The 18,674-nt window shown below is 40.8% G+C and overlaps 1 protein-coding gene across 1 annotated transcript in view; it reads left to right on the top strand.

The window, feature by feature from the left end:
* The first annotated feature begins 2,572 nt into the window (after positions 1 to 2,572).
* The window catches only part of col15a1b (collagen, type XV, alpha 1b), a 56,022-nt gene continuing 39,920 nt past the window's right edge, over positions 2,573 to 18,674 (top strand). The window contains exons 1-2 of the mRNA XM_075483758.1: positions 2,573 to 2,734; positions 2,991 to 3,055. Coding sequence (XP_075339873.1) covers positions 2,724 to 2,734; positions 2,991 to 3,055 — 76 coding nt within the window. The 5' untranslated portion in view covers positions 2,573 to 2,723. The remainder of the gene's footprint in view (positions 2,735 to 2,990; positions 3,056 to 18,674) is intronic.

Raw genomic sequence — 18,674 nt, 5'->3', positions numbered from 1 at the left:
CAGCCGTCTGCTTCAGTGACGTGTTAAGGCTGATTCATACTCGGCGCAACCTCGCTCATACTAGCTGGTCGCAAATGGCGCAAACGGTCACGTGTCCCAAAATTCCGCCACGCCCCCCTTCGCAAGCTAGAAAATCCTCGCGCGGCGCAAGGGCGCGCACACAACTTTTTTTCTGACTTCGCGCGCGCTCAACCGGAAACAGCTGACCAAGAAAAAGAAAAAAATGAACACTGCAGAGACCGCGGTGACCGAGAGGGTGCGCCTCTACAAACATCTGTACGACACGTCTATGAAGTTACACTGGGACAACGTTTGACAAAGTTCGTCTTGTTGCAAAGGACGAACATTCCACCTTCTCTTCTGTTTTTGCCGCAGCCGCTTAGCTCTGAGATACATATACAGTTCTACACCCAGAGTAAATTCATTCCGCATCAGATGTGCCAGCCTCTGCTGACGTGACACCACAGGTGGCATTGTGTATGCTTTCTTCGTATGCTTTTCAGCTTGTTTCCTCAACAGTGACGCTCGCTGGTCTGGAGAGAACTGCAAATGTGACGCATTCTCGGCGCAAACTGCGCTTATGAGCTGAAGGAACTGTGAAGGGGCTGGCGCTTTCGATGACGTCATTAATGGTTCTCGAGCCAGAACAGTTGCGCGTTTGCGCCGAGTATGAATCAGCCTTTAGCCGTTAGCCGTTTAGCGCTACATTCAAACACAAAACAAAACGGTAAAAGTAATGAGAGTAGAAAAAACACCACCAAGAAGCTAATATGGAGAGTGGGGAGGCCACTGTGTTTATGGTCTGCATGATGGTGATATTAATCATGGACAATCACATCAGGCGTCTAATATCGAGGCTGGAAAAGCTCACAGAGAGAGTCAGGAGATACTTTTTCATTTCATGAAGGAAGAAAGGAGAGCAGCGCTGCAGACAAATGAGACCAGTGTAAGTTTAACTTATTAAACACCCGCCGGTTGTGTCCGTGTATGAGTAAACATTTCAGCCGTGACAGCATGACATGGGGCGTAGCTACCGACCACCACACACCTCCTTCAGATCGTTCTCTAGAACCATGAAAAGACCCGACCTCGGAGAAGGAGCTAAATAGTTATAGGAACTAAGGGAGAAAGCCCCGAGTTCCTGTATGTCCGAACACAGGAGAAAACGGCCCCGCGGATTAAAAGGTTATTAGAACTGCCAAAGGTTCCTACAGTCCGAAAGCGGCTATTACTAATGTGATGAGTCCTGCTTCAACACCCCCCTGAGCTGGTCATTGCTGAGTGACCACATTCACACTGCCACTGCATACAGTTATTACAAACGCTTTGCAGCTTTAAAGTAAAACTAGAAATCATGATACTAACTTGTGTAAGCTGTAAATTATCAAGACTCTTAAACAACAGGCAAATAATCGACCAGTGTATTGGGAACATTGGAGCCTGGGTGAACACCTTCTCCGTATGCTATGCCCCGTCCCAATTGTTGGAACTTCAACGTGTTTTCCAGCCGAATCAGGATGTTGGATCTGCGTTTTGTCTTTCAGTGAGAGACATCATTCTGATTGCTTGTTAAGAAAGCAGAATAATCTATTATTTAACCAACATAGTGTGATTTTGTTCTCCTGGGCAACAAAATAAATATTCAGATGTTGGATGGGTTAGAGGGTGGTGCTACACACCTAACTGCCAAGTGGGTGAGTGAAGATCGACTCCAGTCCTGACTCTGGAAATTTTGTTTATACATTCAGTCGCTGTATCATTGGGCTTTCACTCCCTGTTTTGCTGCTTTTTTACACATTATAAAAAACTTGGTTAAGGTTAGCTATACAATGAGATGGTCAAGGCTAGGTCTTTTAAAACAAGGTTAGGAAGCTGCTGAAAGGTGCATGAAAACAATACAGATTTCATCTTCGTGAAGTATGAACACATTGCTGTCAGTTTATTTGTATTTTTTCTCCTTTCAGTTTCAATCATAGTTGAGCTTTTCAAACAGATGCTATGCGAAAATCATCTTAGTTCGAGAGTACTGGTTGTTTTGTCGGCAAAAGCTGAAGAAGTTGTTGTGTAATCTGTTGTTTGCGCTGTGGTTAATGAAAGCTTGATAATTACAGGGTGGGTGCATACATAATGCAGCGGGTGATTAGGAGACCAACAACAAATCTCTGCCTCAGGGTCACATGACAGGTAAACACGGACATACGATTTGCATTTTTTCTTTTTAACATTAATTAACAATAATTGAGAAGTTTTCTTAGAATGCGTTCACTTGTAGTTGAGTTATTCCGTATCTTATATTTGCCAATTTTACCATGATATAAAACAGTCTGCGTAGAACTAGAGGCTTTATGCAGGACAAATACATCAATACATCATACAGACTCTTTCTGGAGGCCAAAAATATTCTTGATAATATCTTAAATGGCAAGAAATTGTCTCAAGCAGCAGGTTAGGAGAGAGGGTCGACTGAGTGAGTACAGGGGGAGTTTTTTTTTTCTTTTTTTCCCTCCAAGGGAGTCAAATTTCCCAACTCTGGATCCAGGGAGTCGCTCAGCTCAGAACTGAGAGAGTCTTTGTGCAGCCACAGAGAGAGAGAGCAGCAGTGTGACTTCAGGTCTGCACAGTGAGGGAGGACAGAGGGACCAGGGAGTCTGCTGGAGCTTCATCACACACGTGTTCTCGGAGCTCTTTCTCAAAACTGGATTTTTATTCACTCACTCGCTAAAATGTTTCAAGGGTAAGAAGCGGTTATTCATATTGACTTCATATATTCTGAATGAAAAGAAAGCGTAGTGGATCTTTTCACTGGCTTTTACAGATTTTGGATATCCTCTCCAAGTACATTAGTACCACCTCAAAGGAGACTTTCTGACACATTGCCGTTGCACTGCAAGCTGCTTCAGGACCCCCTTTTCACAACTTTCAAAGTTTCAAAGTGTAGCTAGAACTTCAACAATTGCAGCTCCCATTGTGCTCCTGATGTGTCTCCTCAGGTGGTCTCCTGCCCTGCTTCTCGCCCCGCTGTGTTGGCTGGCCGCTTCCCTGCAGGTTATAGAAGGTAAGATTCCTGCCACTGCTGTTCTCTCTCAAAATAATCTCCATAAAAAAATTGTTGAGGTGTGAAAAGAAAAAAATCACATAATATGTAAGTAAGTACGTAAAATTAATACCTATATTTGTGGAAATTACCATACGTAAATTATTTAACTTCACATCTGCTGGGACAGTCGTCCACTGTGCTGTGATCAGATTTGTATCAGATCAGAGGTTTGGATTCAGGCTTGAATTTGTCCTCAGATTAAAAACAGTGGAAGGCGGAAGAAGAGAGATTTCAACAGCTGCAGTTTAGCAGGAAAAGTCTGCATGATGCATTTTCAAATCAAGAATGCATTGTTGGCCATTCGTAATGGATTTCTTTGATGTTGAAGTTGACTTATTCAAACATACAAAAGGTCGGATACCATTGAGGAAATGCTGTATTTCTTTTGTTTAGATGTAAACTGCTGTGAGGCAAGATGCAATGTAATGCTGAGGTGAGATGTATGGAAGCTGGAAAGAAAACACTACTCTGATGCCTTCTCTTAAAAGTTTGAATGGCAGTTGCTTTTATTATTCACTCATTAACCAAAAGCACAATATTGCCAGTGCAAGAAGAGCATTTGTGTATGGGTTTTGTCAGCTCTAATCTTGGCAGGAAATGTAGGACTTGCAGAGCTTTGACTAAAGTATGCTTTTCATTAAAGTCGGATTTATAAAGAATGGTTGACATTAAAGAATCACAAGTTGAAATAGGCCAACATTTAGCGTCATTGTACGCACTTTGTGTTGCACATATTGCAACGGTGCAGCATTTTTAGTTCCTTCCTGCCTCCAAAGGCCTTTCCGTCAATTTGTAATGCACTGAACTCAAATCAGTGGAGCAACCCTTGAAAATGCATGTGGTCATCACTCAACTGCCATTTCCAGACCAAAAAGTGTGGACTTGAATCGACCATGCTCTCACAGCCCCATCATGAGACGCACGGTGTGATTCAGCCCCATTTTCACATCTGTGCCTGCTGTTACGGTTTTCTTTCAGTGACTCCCTGCTGGCCTGCTCTTCTTATACAGCTCTGCTGGAGAGTGATAGTTTGTTTGTTTGGCAATCGACCCACCTTCCTCCAATCCCCTTATATCCTTTTTGTGTGTGTCTGCATTGAGGAAGCTGGAAGTGGCAGACAAGTCAAACACTGCACACGGGTGGGAAGTGGCACGTTTAGCTTGTATGGTAGTGGTGAAAGGGGCTTCCGCCGCGCTGCACTGGCTGTTTGTGTGTTTGAGATATTTTGGTTGGGAGGGGTGGGATAACACCGAGCTTTGAAGTGAGATGCCGGGAACACACTTGATTCTGTGCCACCAATGCTGACAATGGATGATGAAAGCAGTGTCAGAAAGAGCTAATGCTCTAAATGTTGGCGTGATCAGATAGGGACACATTTGTGTTGTACTGCCTGAGCGAGACAACAAAAAGACAACACAGCTGATGACGATTAAGACCGCCAATGGCTCACCAGTTAGAGACTACCTTGTGACTTGCAAATCATGAGTTGAACTACAGACTGGGGTAACTATAATTACCAGTGTACCCTTGAGCAAATCACTTGAGTCTCAAACAGTTGTTGTTTTTTGTTGATTCTGCTGTGTTACTATCAACTTTTCTCATGTGTCTATGCATGAAATCTGCACGGTATCTTTTAACTTATCTTGAATGTTGCTTGTTTTTAAATTCATTTAAACGATTTTATTTGTTTCTCTTTATATTCTTTTATGTATTTTTAATGCTTCTTACACTCCCTGCTGCAATGCTTTTATTTTATGTAAAGCACTTTGAATTGTTTGTACATGAAATGTGCTATACAAATAAATTTGATTTGATTTTGATTTGATTTACATATGTTGTATTCGATCAAGTTTCTCATGAAGAGATTCATGACATAGGTCATATTTCAGTATTCAGTCCCTCCACAAGCGGTAGTTGTCCATTATACAGTGAGGCAGAAAGAATAAAGATGTTTAGTTGATAGACTTGTATGTAGCACCACTGCTTTTACCTGTCCATCTTCTGATGCTGAACATTTGATCATTTGAGTACTTCTTGTATCATTGTGCTGTGGTGAATTAAAAGAAAAAAGAGATCCATTCTTTTAGTACCATATAGCTGTTTTTTTTTTACCGAACCATGATAGGCTGCAATTTTCTAGACATTACCCAACTGATTTTAACGTGTCAGTCCTCTTGTAAAAAGTCAGTGTAACTTGTAATTTAGTCCATATTCTCATAAACGTACATTGCTTAACAAAAAGCACAATGAGTACCCATAGAGACAACTGGATTAGGGAACCCCTGTTGGTGTGGGCCTACCCCAAAATTGTGAAACAAATTAAAAAATCACCAAGAGAACCATATATAATAAGAATAACATACCACTCCTCACCTAAGTGTAATGGTGTTCTCTCAGTAGTGAAAAATGGCATTTTTCCATTACAGCATAGTACAGTATGGCACAGTTTTTCCATGTTTTGTTTTCCATTACATACAAGTACCCTTTCACTTTGGGCGGGATCAATTTTACTGTGTGTGTGTGAGTGTGTGTGTTTATGGCATTACATTGATTTAGGAAACGCTTTTTTTAACGCGACTTACAAGTGAAAAATAAAGAGGAGTTATTGCACTGATTGAGTTTGCGACAGGCTTTTCTGTCCAGAAGAGTTTAAAAACATTTAGGACAATTGGAGAAACAAAAATCGATCTGTAAATCCATACTCGCAGGTGTTTTAAATGCACTTGTAGTAATTTGCACAAATGGCAGAGCTGTGGTTTATGCTGCAAATCCTCTACAAGACTTTCAAACAGCTTCATGGGAAGTGTGTTGGTATGTGTTGCAGAGACCTTGCTCATGCCCACAGGTCATGTGGGATCCAACCAGCACTCTGCAGTGCTTCATGTTACCGTCCACTATCTCTGGATTATCAACTGGTAGTATACATGCAAATGTAGCTGCTAATGTTACATAGCATTTACTTCCTGTGTATGGGTGAGCATGTGTGTGTGCTGGGTTCTTCTTTTCCTTTTCTGCTGCACATTATGCCACCTTCTGCACACCCCTGCCTGTGGTGGATACATAAAAATATATGCCATAGTGATATCAACACAACAAAGGTATCATATTCTATTTTCATCACATTGTAAAGAAACACAGGAATTTCCACAGCCTCAGTTCTGCATCACATGCTGCCTCCTGTGAGCTATAGACAGAGGCTCCCCTGCAATCCCACTCTCTCATTTCCAGCCATGGGAGTGCATCTCTGGATGAAAGCCTCCTGCTGTGAAACACATGCGTGAACAGCAACTACAAAAAAAGTCTGGAACCAAACTCTTCACTTTCTCATGAAAATCTCTTGTGTTTCTTGTGAAAAACGATTAATGTGTGAAAGGACAACACCTGTCAATGTCTGGGGGGTTCCTTTGAGGACACAGAGCAGACATCATGTGTGAAAATGTGTTCTCTCACACCTTCTCTAATAACATTTTTACACTAAAAGCAGCATGTTTAAACGGGTATTTCAAACGTGATACGCCCACTGAAACAAACCAATTAAAGCCTTTCGCATTGCATGTAGTAACATCAGTTCTCTGAAGGAGAGAATTTAAACTCTCCAGTATACCTCTGCCTCCCAGAGGCGTGTCACGGGAATGGTGCTACGCTGCACCCTAAAGGCTGTGTGATTGGTCTCATCTCTTTTTGTCCACAAGTTGTTTGTGAGTTTTAGAGGGCCACATGAGGCGTTACAGCCGGTCACGACTGTTGAACATTCCTCTCTGATACTAAAGTCGGTGCTCACATTGAATCCCAGTCTAGTAAGGCAGCAATACCTGTACAACCCGCTGAGCTAAAAAGGATTATACTAAACTAGACGAGTATCTTTTTCTCTTTTTTGTTCTCTGTCTAAATGAGACGGTATTTTTGACAGGTTTTTGAAACACTCTCCAGACTTAATTCTGGAACCAGTAGCCTTGATAAAAGCCATATTTCTAATTTCTAGCAATTTTGTTCAGTTAATTCAAAATGCATTTATATAGTGCTAATTAACAAAACAAAATTAACTAAGTGAACTTGTCGTAGAGAGAGAAATTTAACCATTTCCTCTGAGGGAGCACTTTTACGACAGTGCATCCATGTGTGTTCAACATCATCTTTTCAAATAACTTTTTTTTTTTTCTACAGTGGATTCAGTTTAGTGAGTGCATATTATCATCAACTCATTTTTGGGCTGTGCTGTGACATTAGTTGAGAACGGAATTTTATTTTGGACAATTCCCACTTCAATCTTGCTGCTGCCCCCTCCCTTAAGATGAAAACCCTTATTTCTGGCTCAAGGAACCTTCACTTTCCATTTACCGTTGGTTGAGTTGCTCTGAAAGGATTGCATGTTTAGCCAATATAAATTATTGTAAGGTCAGCCCAGTAGGAGTCTGTTTTTGACGAGTTTCCTCTGTACAGTATAATCGAGTCATGTTTTTTTTTTACTGCCGAATATTTGATCTTTTTTAGTGTCGTAATTTTTTTCTCTGCTTGGAAACATAGGTTCCTCTGTTGCTCTCTATATTCCGCTCCTGACCTGATTTGTTCTCTGATGTTACTCGGAATCAAACACCCTCCAAGCTCTCATTTAGTGTTTTATGACTTTGTAACCCGGCATGTGAGTGTGTTATAAAGCTCCATAAAAACCTGTACCTAAATATCTTCAGTATATGAGACGACTGAACACCCACCCTGCAACAGTGTCCTGTCTGGAATGTGCTCATTCAGCCAGACTGACTTTGGTTTGAACACAGTTGGGCACAATGGGCCAACTGTAAAAGGTGTCATTGCGCTATGTGACGAACGTTTAGTTCTATGTGATTTTAAGCGGAAAAAAATCCCTCACTGGAAAGCTGACAGTAAGAATGGGTGTTTCTTGTAAAGTCTTTTGACATTCCGTTAAAATTGTTCTCTCTTTCCCACTTTCCATATGATACCCACAGAGATGATGTAGTTTTCTAACTTTGGTAGCCATTAGCATTTAGAGGGTTGTGATCAAAACGAAGAGGGAAATTTGAGCTTTGTGGTTGGACAAGAAATCAAAGGTATCCCAGAAGCATTTATGAGACTCACGTTGATTACATTGAGATTCAAAACTTACAATTTTCAACTCCTACTGCAATTGTTTATCAAAAGCAAACCATAAAATGCCACCAGTCCTCTGTTGTTATTGTTGTTTGGGTACACTGTTTCCATGGTTTCACGAAAGAAATTAGTGATGAATCCTTTTCATTGTCTATCTGTTCCATATTATCTACGCTTTGGGCATGGATCACACAAAGAAAGTCTTGTAGCAACTTAGAGAATCGGAAACTTTCTGTAATTGTGGAAAGAGTTAAAGTTCTGTCGGCACAGTTGATGGCTGTGGGAGTCTAACATGCACCTTTATTGCCTGAACTCCACAAGAACATTTAGAACATTCTGACTGAACTGAACTGAACTTCCCAGCCCTGCTTTCTCATAACCAAGAAGATAAGAAACCACAATTCATGACTATAACAAAGTATTGTTAAGCTCACTTTCAAACACACTTACTGTTGTATATTTTCATTATTTTATTTCAATTTCCTAAAGGACAGTTGCTGAGAGCTTCAGCTTCATGTTTTGGTCAAACATCAATCCCCGAATCAGTACTGCACAGCTGAGTTAAGCTAGTGTTGACTTAGCCAGTATATATGTACGGGAAAGGAGTAAAGTTATTAAACAAAGCGGACTTTCTGCCGCTTATGACTTTCTCTGTAGGAGATCATTGTACATGTAAGTGTAGCTGAATTTACTTTACAGGTGCTGTCTTTTACGTACTCCACTGGGGGGGGGTTGTCAGATGATGCTGTGGTTATATAATCCGTATTTTTTTAGAGCATAACAACAGTCTGGAAATGCCCTAATGTCTTTTGTTTTTGGATGATATTCAGCACTGTCTTCTTCTGTTCGCACCATAGCAAAGCGCAGGGTCTGAATTGTGGAGCATTCACATTTCAGCTCGGACACAGTTTTGAACATGCAGGAGTAACGGGATTTCAAGGTTAAAGATGTGTGTTTATAATCAGGCATGCTTTTGCATACCTGAGTCTGAGGCCACAGAAATTATGCTCATTCTTTCTGTTGGCAGATGTTACATAAACACGCAAACACATTGATGCTTTGACAGCAAATCTGTCTATTAAAAAACACTGAATTAGTAGCAATACAAATCCTTGTTGCCGTGACCTGACCTGTGAGTGGAATGTTGATGGAATAACATGGCATAGTATTTTCTTAGTTGAAGTGCAATTCAGTTGGATAAGCAGATGGGAAAACTACCGCTAGTTTGCTGAAAATTCATTAGAAATTGTTGATTTACCACAATGCTGTTCTATGAATCCAAATCATATCTCAGTTTCCTCCTTAACAAAATATTTAACATCTAAGGTCAGTCATATAATGACCCCCTGTGCCACAGCGGACTGTTAAGTATTTACCTTTAGATTTGACACAGAAGCTCAAATTGCTGCTCTTTCACTTAGCCTCTTCACTCCCTGAGGCAACTCTTTAGTCTCTGTTTTGGTTGTCAGTGATAGTGATGAGTGAGTGATTGAGGAAGTCCTCTGACCAAACTTCTGAAATACAGCCAATGAATGAGAAGCACACAGGTATATATCTCTTTGTAGACTCATAGCTGAAGTTAATTAATTATGATTTATGAACATATATATATAATATACATAATGTACAAGAGAATGATCTATTTTGGTTACTTCTGTGTTTAATAGTGAACATCTTCTCTTTTCATCCTAGACTTTAATTATGTTACATTAAAGTTATCATTATTTAACAAGCAGATCTAAGGTACTTGTAGAGTTAAAATTCAGTTACTTGTATGGTTAGAGACCACCGCCTCTTTGTAAAGTGTGACCTGCTCTTACATTTTCAGATTCGACATCAGGCTCAAAAATAAACAAACACAAAAATAAACCAAAGTTAAAAAATAATTCTCAAGATCAGGAAGGTTCAAGAGAGCTAAAAACAGAGGTGAAGGACACAAACCTTAAATTCAGCCTTCTTTCTTTCAAATAACCCCTGAGACTATGACTGAAAATATAGTTATTTTTAAAATAATTACGATAAACCATTGACCACTATAAGGCAAAGAGATAAAAAAAAATATAGAGCTAAATGATTCAATACTGGTGCCAAATCTTGCCGTGAATATGGTTTATAACAATGCTAAATGTAAAGATACGAATCACCCCACTGCTGTACTGTAGATGCACATTCATGTCAGTTTGTGTGCAAACTGCAAACACCTGATCTCTGCACCTTTTTCTGTGGAAAATATCACTCTCCTTTCAGCGATTTACCTCACAAGTTGGGCAGCTTTGAAGCTTCCAAATTTGCTGGTACAGGTCAAGTGTTTATGACTAAAACAGTTAGAAATCAGTTAATAAATCATAAGCTGTTTGATAAATGCCAACAGGAACAAGTAGAGCATTTTACTCCTGTGGTTCTGAACAATACTGATTTTTGTTGTGCCATCTCTGGGGGTGGTCAGTGGATGGTCCACTGCCAGGGTGACTGTGGCGCAAGCATGAGATAATATTTTCCTATCACATTTCTCTGACGGTGGCCTTTCATTCCACACAGATTATAGCAAATGCCTGTCTGAAAACACAATGCAGAGCACCAGCTCCAAAGCACAAACATCATAAGCCTGGCTTCCATTTCTGTTTTCAATGAGCATTTCTCGATTGGTCCTTTTTGTGAATGTTTCTCTTTCAGGTAATAGCTCTACAGTTTCTGTTTAGGAATTAAGGTGCTGTTTACACATACCTGGGTATTTTGATAAACGAAGACCTTTCCCTTCGTTTGTGCCTTTCGTTTATACACAAACGGAGCTTTTTCCTCCGAAAACGAAGCTAAAAAAAAACTCCGGCAAAAGTGGAGATTTTTTAAAAACTCCGTTTAGCGTTTGTGTGTAAACTGGTTGAAAGAGACGAAAACGGAGTTTTCAGAATGGAATGCGGAGTTGTCGTCATAGTACAGAGCCCCGCCCCTAACCGCCATATTGGCAGGATGCTAGCGTGATAACGCCATTCATTGTTTATCTGGCAAGCATGGAGGTACTAGCAGCATTTCTGTTGTTGAGAGCTATACTCGCTTGTGTGATTTTGAAAATTACAGTCATACAATGTATTGAACAACAAAGGGGCATTAGGGCGCGGGCGGAGGGCAGCAATTGCGGAGCTTCTGTAGCTCAGTCTCGCTATCAGTCCACACACATGAGCCTGGCGCCATATTTTCTTCTTGAAAAGGATCCGGAAGTTCTTCCTGTCAGCGGTTCTCTATTAGGCTTCTGATTGGCTTGTGTGGAATTCTCATTGTTCTAACACTGCCACCGTCAGGCTTGGCGTAATTTAACAGCTCCTGATAGCGTATTTATGCGTATCAATGTAGACGTGTTTTTTTTTTTTAAACGGGGCTGTGTGCACCTAGTTTTTTTTGCAAACGAAGGTTAGAAAATATGCGTTTATCAAAATACCCGGGTACGTGTAAACAGCACCTAAATGACCCAGCAATGTCTAAGCAGCAGCTTTTGCTTAAATGCTGAGGAAAGGAGCATTGGTGCTGGACTGTCCTTCATGAAAGAAAGGAGATGATTCTGTCCCACAGTTCCTGCAGCCGCAACTTTCAAAGCGATGCAGGATTGTTTTCATATGAGGCCTTTGACAACAATATTTAACTTTTATGTCATCATTTCCCTTATTTAATTACAAAGTTTGAGGTTTTATATTATAGCAAATTTTATATGACATACATGAGATAGCTATTTATTGAATAGTAGGTTCAGAGCTGCTGTCTTCAATCTCAGCTTTCCCACTGGGATTATCTAAAATCATAACAGCAATAACACTTTCCAGTGGATCGTATGTGTTAAAGAATTCCCTTAGTGCTTCATTAGCATTTGTATTGGAGGAGGAGATGAGCTTATGCGAGAGGCTTTGAGAACAACACTCACAGCTGAGCAAACATCACAAGACACATAAACACACGCTGAGAGTCTCACATTCAATGTCCTGTGCCTTACAGTATACATGCATGTGGAGATGTAAATAGTTCAATATAACTCCAATTATCTCAAATAACTTTTGTAGCATATTTAAATACAGTTTAGTATTTATAGTAAGTTTTTTTATGACAGAGAACATATGGTTCAAAAGTTATTTTTTTGTCTGTCTGTCACATTGTCTGTCTTTGTCCAGCTGGTCCACTCATCTCCGTCTTATTTAGCATATATCTGCATCTGTATGATTGGATGTTTCCAGAGGTGAACTAAGGGTGAAAGGAGGACAGGGGGTTGTAGAGGGGAGTGTAGGCGGTAGGTTAGGTCACAACAATGACCACGGACACTTGGTGTAACGGAAAATGTCCCACTGCAGATGTCCATGTCTGACCTCCCATCAACTCCAAACAATGAATTCATCTGTCTGAAATATGCTGCAGACCTTACAGAGTGCCATTGAGAGGAACTGTTGGTGTGATGTCGAAGTCAGAAGTTTATCTGTAGCGTTGGCCAAGTCAGTTTGTCATAGTCGCAGAAGCCTGTGTCTTTGTAGGCAGTGTGTAAATCATTAAGCCAGTAAACTTTCTTTTTACAGAGTGCATAATGTAATCACACGCACCTTCCCATAAGACCATTTCCTCTGCCAAGGCACCAGCTGAGGAAGAGGATCGTTTCACTGCCATTTGTTTAGTTTTTTTTTTTCTAGATTTTATGGGCACCATGAAAAATCACTTTGGTTTTAGCACTAAAATTGAAAAGAGTGTTTATGGTAAAGCTGCACTAACCCATATTTTTATGCTGAAATTGATTATATTACTAGTGGGCTGACTTGGATAAACTTCCTAATTTGAAAAAACTCTTGCCAAAGAACCCTTTGTGCTAGACAGCATATAATCCCATCAGGAAAGTGCTATACTTGACCAGGAGTACTGTGCCTGTGATACCCTCCAACTTAATTAACACGGATGATAAATTAGCAAAAATTGCCACCTCACTATCACTGCGAGCTTCTTTCGTGAGCTACAGGCTCGTTAGCTCTCCTTTAGTTTTGGGAGCTGTTTTCACACGTGCACTGGACTCCTGAGATCATCTAGAGATGTTCCTGAGGTGCTGTTTACACATACCCGGGTATTTTGATAAACGCATATTTTCTAACCTTCGTTTGCAAAAAAAACTAGGTGCACACAGCCAGGGCTCTCAAGTTTTCAAGTTTGCTTGGAGTGAGATTCGGGCAGGGCAGGGGCCGGGCCATGTGCGTGGGGGGGTTTCTTTCGGGTTTTTTTTGGGGGGGGGGGGTCCCTTGCAGTATCCCATCGCCATAAACTAGCTACTTAAAGAACAAAGAAATTGTTTTATTTATACCAAAATCACAAATCTTCACTTTTACACTAAATTCTGCTATATTTTAAAATAAATTGTTTTAGGTATGCAAAGTCTTAACAAACAAAAAAACAGACAAATTAAATTAAGAAAAACAAACATAACCCCAAATGGGCCCCTTGAGCAGTCCCTCTCTGTGTTTGTTTGTTTATGAGTGTTGTAAGTGTTTGTGGCAGATTTTGATGCTTGATGACTGATATTGGGGGCTCCCATTTAAAGCACTGAGGCTCAAAGTCAGCCATTTTCACAGTCATGATGGATGACAGAGTTCCATTCAGAAACAACGTGTTCCTGGTCTTGGTTTTATTGAGCCCCACCATGGAAAAAACCCTCTCTGCATCAGCATTTCAGTGTGGCAGAACTAATACCAGTTTGGCAATTGTAGATAGCCTTATTGGGAATCTGTTCATACCAGTCACCTTTGAAAAAAATTAACCACGGAAGCCTAATTACACTCCTACATATTTTTCATTTTTCATTAAGTTGCTCATGTCAAAGGGTGTGTGCTGAATATTTAGGCCTACTACTCCAACGAACACTTTAATCGGCAGGTATTGGTCTTTTACAAGGAGTAGGAAAACTATAGTAACTAATAAAAGATTCAAATAAATGAAGATATGACCTGCTGATGATCCTGACGGTTCTCTTCCACCTCCAGCTCGTCTACAACTTCTGCACGCATTCAGAGCATAATAGGCTATGTCCGCTGTGCATTCATGGGACGCTTGCTTGCAGCTGAAAGCTATTTCACACCCGGCAACAAGAAATTCTGTTTTCTGATTGGCTGAGAAATTCTATTTTGTGATTTGCCGATGGGTTGCTAAATCAAGACAGCTGTACCAGAGCTATTCTGAGCTGTACGAGCGCACAGTAACCTGCCATTGACTCGTTTATAGTATCGGCCATTAGAATTTCTGTGCGACGAAGTTGATAATTTCTCAGCGTGAGAAATGGCATGTGTGGCGTGTGAGCGTGTGAACTTGTTGAAATGCGTGTGTCTCACGCTCATTGCGTGAGACTTGAGAGCCCTGCACACAGCCCCGTTTTTAAAAAAAAACACGTCTACATTAATCCGCATAAATACGCTATCAAGAGCTGTTAAATTACACCAAGCCTGACGGTGGCAGTGTTAGAACAATGAGAATTCCACACAAGCCAATCAGAAGCCTAATAGAGAACCGCTGACAGGAAGAACTTCCGGATCCTTTTCAAGAAGAAAATATGGCGCCAGGCTCATGTGTGTGGACTGATAGCGAGACTGAGCTACTTTTACACGTTGCGCTGGACTATAAAACTGCTAAAGCCGTGAAAAATGTCTTTGTTGTTCAATACATTGTATGAGTGTAATTTTCAAAATCACACAAGCGAGTATAGCTCTCAACAACAGAAATGCTGCTAGCACCTCCATGCTTGCCAGATAAACAATGGACGGAGAGAATGGCGTTTTCACGCATAGGGGCGGGGCTCTGTACTATGACGACAACTCCTCATTCCATTCCCAAAACTTCGTTTTTGTCTCTTTCAACCAGTTTACACACAAACGCTAAACGGAGTTTTTAAAAAATCTCCACTTTTGCCGGAGTTTTTTTTTAGCTTCGTTTTCGGAGGAAAAAACTCCGTTTGTGTATAAACGAAAGGCACAAACGAAGGGAAAGGTCTTCGTTTTTCAAAATACCCGGGTATGTGTAAACAGCACCTGAGAGGGGCTGTGTGAAAAGGCAAATTTCCGCAACATTCGCTCCTGACTACTTGTGAACATTTCCCACCTGTCCCCAAAGTAAATTCTCCGGAACATTAGTGGGTGAGACAATGTATGAATGTTTCAGCCAAACATTTACGCTACACGAAAACGAAACGAGGTTTTTTTTGAAAACGGGTACGAAAACGATTTTGACCACACGCTTGCTGAAAACGATGCAGTACACACGAAACACCTCTAGGTGCGCTGTAAGCCACCCCCACCAGTTATACCAGAACAATAGAAGAAGCAATGCGCATGCGTGTGTACGCCCCTACTTCTACCAGCGCATCACCTGTAAATGTTCCTTCAACAACGCCGCTGTAGTTAGCGGTGTCTGCAGCAGTGCTACTATCAATGTTGTGGGGTCCATGATGATCGCTGTCTGTCCTTGTTGTGTTGTCTTCTTCCGGATTTTGAATGGAAGCCGCTTTTTTTTCTGGTCACTGACGTATGTGTTTACGTCACTGCGTTAGCCATGTGACTGACGCAGAAACGTTTTCGCTGTAACAATGGAAACGAAACGACACCGTTTCAAAATCTTCCCACTCTGGAACCCGTTCTCAAAAACTATCGTTTTGGGGTAGTGGGAACGCCGGCTCCGTGTGGCTGCGACAGCCAAACGATAAGAAAAAGTATCGTTTACAGTGAAAAACGTCCCACAGCAGGGTTCTTGTTTTATTTCAAACATCTTGTGATTATACAGCCCCACCATTACGAGAAAAGATATGATAGGTCCCTTTCTCTCTGTACAATTACATACACAGTTTAATCTGGGTATGGCTACAGCATGACACAACCATTTACCTGGACCACCATTCTTGTCTCAATAAATATGCTTTGGAAGGGAACCGTGCTGCTTCAAACTTTCTCTGTGGGAGATTATCAAACATGTAAATAATGCTTAATTCACTGCACAGATGTTGTCTTTAGGTTACTTGAATGGTGATTTTGTCAGTTGATAATACAGCTAAGAAAAATATCAGGATTTTATTAGAGCAGAGCGACAGTCTCGTACTCTGAATGAGCAGATTTGAAATCAAAATTCACGTTTGGCGGTCCAACAAAAGACAGATAAAAAATGTGAATGAGAGCAGCTTTATTGGGAATTTAGCAGTATTGATATGCATTTACCAAAAACACCCATAAAGACGTAGTAGCTGAAAGAGTGGCTGAAAAGATATACGTGCACGTTGCTAATTTTTACAGTGAATGGTAGAGCACAGTGGTTAGTAACATAAGCCTTCGTAAGTATCACCTAGTTAGAGCATGCATTCTGACTACTTTGCTTATTTAACATGGAGGATAATAAGTTGAATGGTGGAAAAAAATTGCCCAAGTCAGCTGTGTCTCTGAGTGATGTCTTGTTGGTCCCATGACTTCTAATTGGGTGGATGCCTGACCTAACTCATTCTCTAAAATGATCTTAACCAAAATGATGGGATCAAGCCATCACTATGATTTACCACTCAGAATAAGATCCTATGTAACACGGCACTGAATGGGAGCTAAAAATGGCACACGTGTGCTTAAATAACAGAAATGTTAGTGCTGAAACCAAACCTCTCTCTGCAACAAATCTTTGTTGGATCTGGGTGGGCAGGTCAGTGGTTTGGGTTAATCCTACCCTGGGGTCAGACGCTTCCTTTGAGAACCATTATGACACTTATCTTTTCTCCTGTTTTATCCTTTTGTCCTAATTTATATTTTTTCTTATCCCCTGTTGTGAAGTGTCTGCTATACCTCTCTTTTCCCTCCATGGCTCTGCCCATCCTCCCCGTCTTTTCCCATGCTTAAGTATTTTAAGACCCTGTATCAGGGCAACTATTTCAATTCTACAAATAATATTAACAGAATTTGTTCTATGCTATGTTTAATTCCCTCCGTTTGACCTTAAAATTTAAAGCAACCTCTAGACATTTTAAATGTAGGCTAATCTAATGCTAATACATCTTACTGCAAGTATTAATACACACAGCCTTGCTTTTATAGTGAGCACAGGTAGCTTAAGCACAGGTAGTTATAAAAAGCACAGCTTTAATTATCTTTTACTACCCACAGCTCTAAAATGAAATATGTGTGGCCACTGGTGACCCTAATTCCTACTGATATTTCAGTTACAATTACCCCCGTCTGCTGTGTTCTGGCTGTGATAATCTGTTGTTTGAACTTATTCCGAGGACAGCTGATAGAGACTGATAGATTTTGACCCACACCCAGGCCACACTGCCCCTTTTGCCTGCAGGTAGTCCCTTTTGTCTTCACTGAGGTTGCAGCTTGGGGTTCAAAGAGTGTGAGGATGTGTGTGTTCGTGTGTGTTAGTGTGTATGTCTGTGCATGTGCACATCTACCATCATCTCTTCCCATTCCAGACATTCTTTGTCTCCCACCTGCCGCCCTGGACACAAAGGAGATTTGATCAAACGGACAGACGCTGACCTTTTCATGCAATCACCGCTGAACCTTAACTGGGGCAGGACCACAGCCAGAAAAGTGTTGCTGCCCCTCTCTGTGAGGAGCTGTAAATTGCAAGGTGGCAACTTAAGATCTCCATACTCTAATTACGGGACAGCAAATTGGAGATTTTGTACATCTACACTGAAAATCTATAAAAGCTATGCTAATGAATGCACTTTCCTTTTCCTCATTATGTCACTTATTTGTTTTAACACCAGTTGATTTGATGTTGATTTGGTTTGATTAGATCCGATGCAGTTTTGCCCTGTTGGTCACTGATAGACTGATAATAGGCTAAACATAGTTAAAGACTCCCCACGCATGACGACAATATTGCTTTTCAGTGTTTGTGCAGCCTTTCTCGGCCACTCGTCCAAAAAAGAGCTTGTGAATGTTTCCCGACATTTCCTGACGAAAAAAAAAAAACAACCAACAAGTATGAAATGAAAACACATCGTAGGAGGAAAGGAAGAGGAAGGATAGATGGGGAATTGATGAAAAAATGTCTTTGCAACACAGGCTTCATTGACTGTTCACTGCAGAGTGTTCCTGTGTTTGAGTGTCTGAAAATGTGTATGTGTGGCATACCGTTACCTGAGAACAGGTCCTCTCTGTTGACCTTTGCAGTCTGCCCACCCAGCTGACAGCTTTGGGGTTGGTTAAGAGGATGTGTCAGTCAAACTTTTTAGGTTATAGGAGAATATACAGGCTAGTATAAACAAAGGGAAAATGGCACATAAAGTACTGTTGAGTGGCACAGTTCATAGGTTTTTTGACACATAGATAGAGCAAGTTGTAAAAAAAAAAAAAAAAAAAGGTAATTTCTTCAAAGAAAAACAAAAGAAGGAATCACTGTTTGAATCAGCAAACTGAGCTCTTTTGTTGCTTTGGCACAAGAAAGTGTAGTCAGTGAGCCAAAACCTCTTTCGCTCTAATTAGCA

The sequence above is a fragment of the Odontesthes bonariensis genome, chromosome 14 (genome assembly GCF_027942865.1).
Source record: "Odontesthes bonariensis isolate fOdoBon6 chromosome 14, fOdoBon6.hap1, whole genome shotgun sequence".
Classification (NCBI taxonomy): domain Eukaryota; kingdom Metazoa; phylum Chordata; class Actinopteri; order Atheriniformes; family Atherinopsidae; genus Odontesthes; species Odontesthes bonariensis.
Note: the sequence above shows the minus strand (reverse complement) of the source record. Positions and strands in the feature narration are given on the sequence as shown.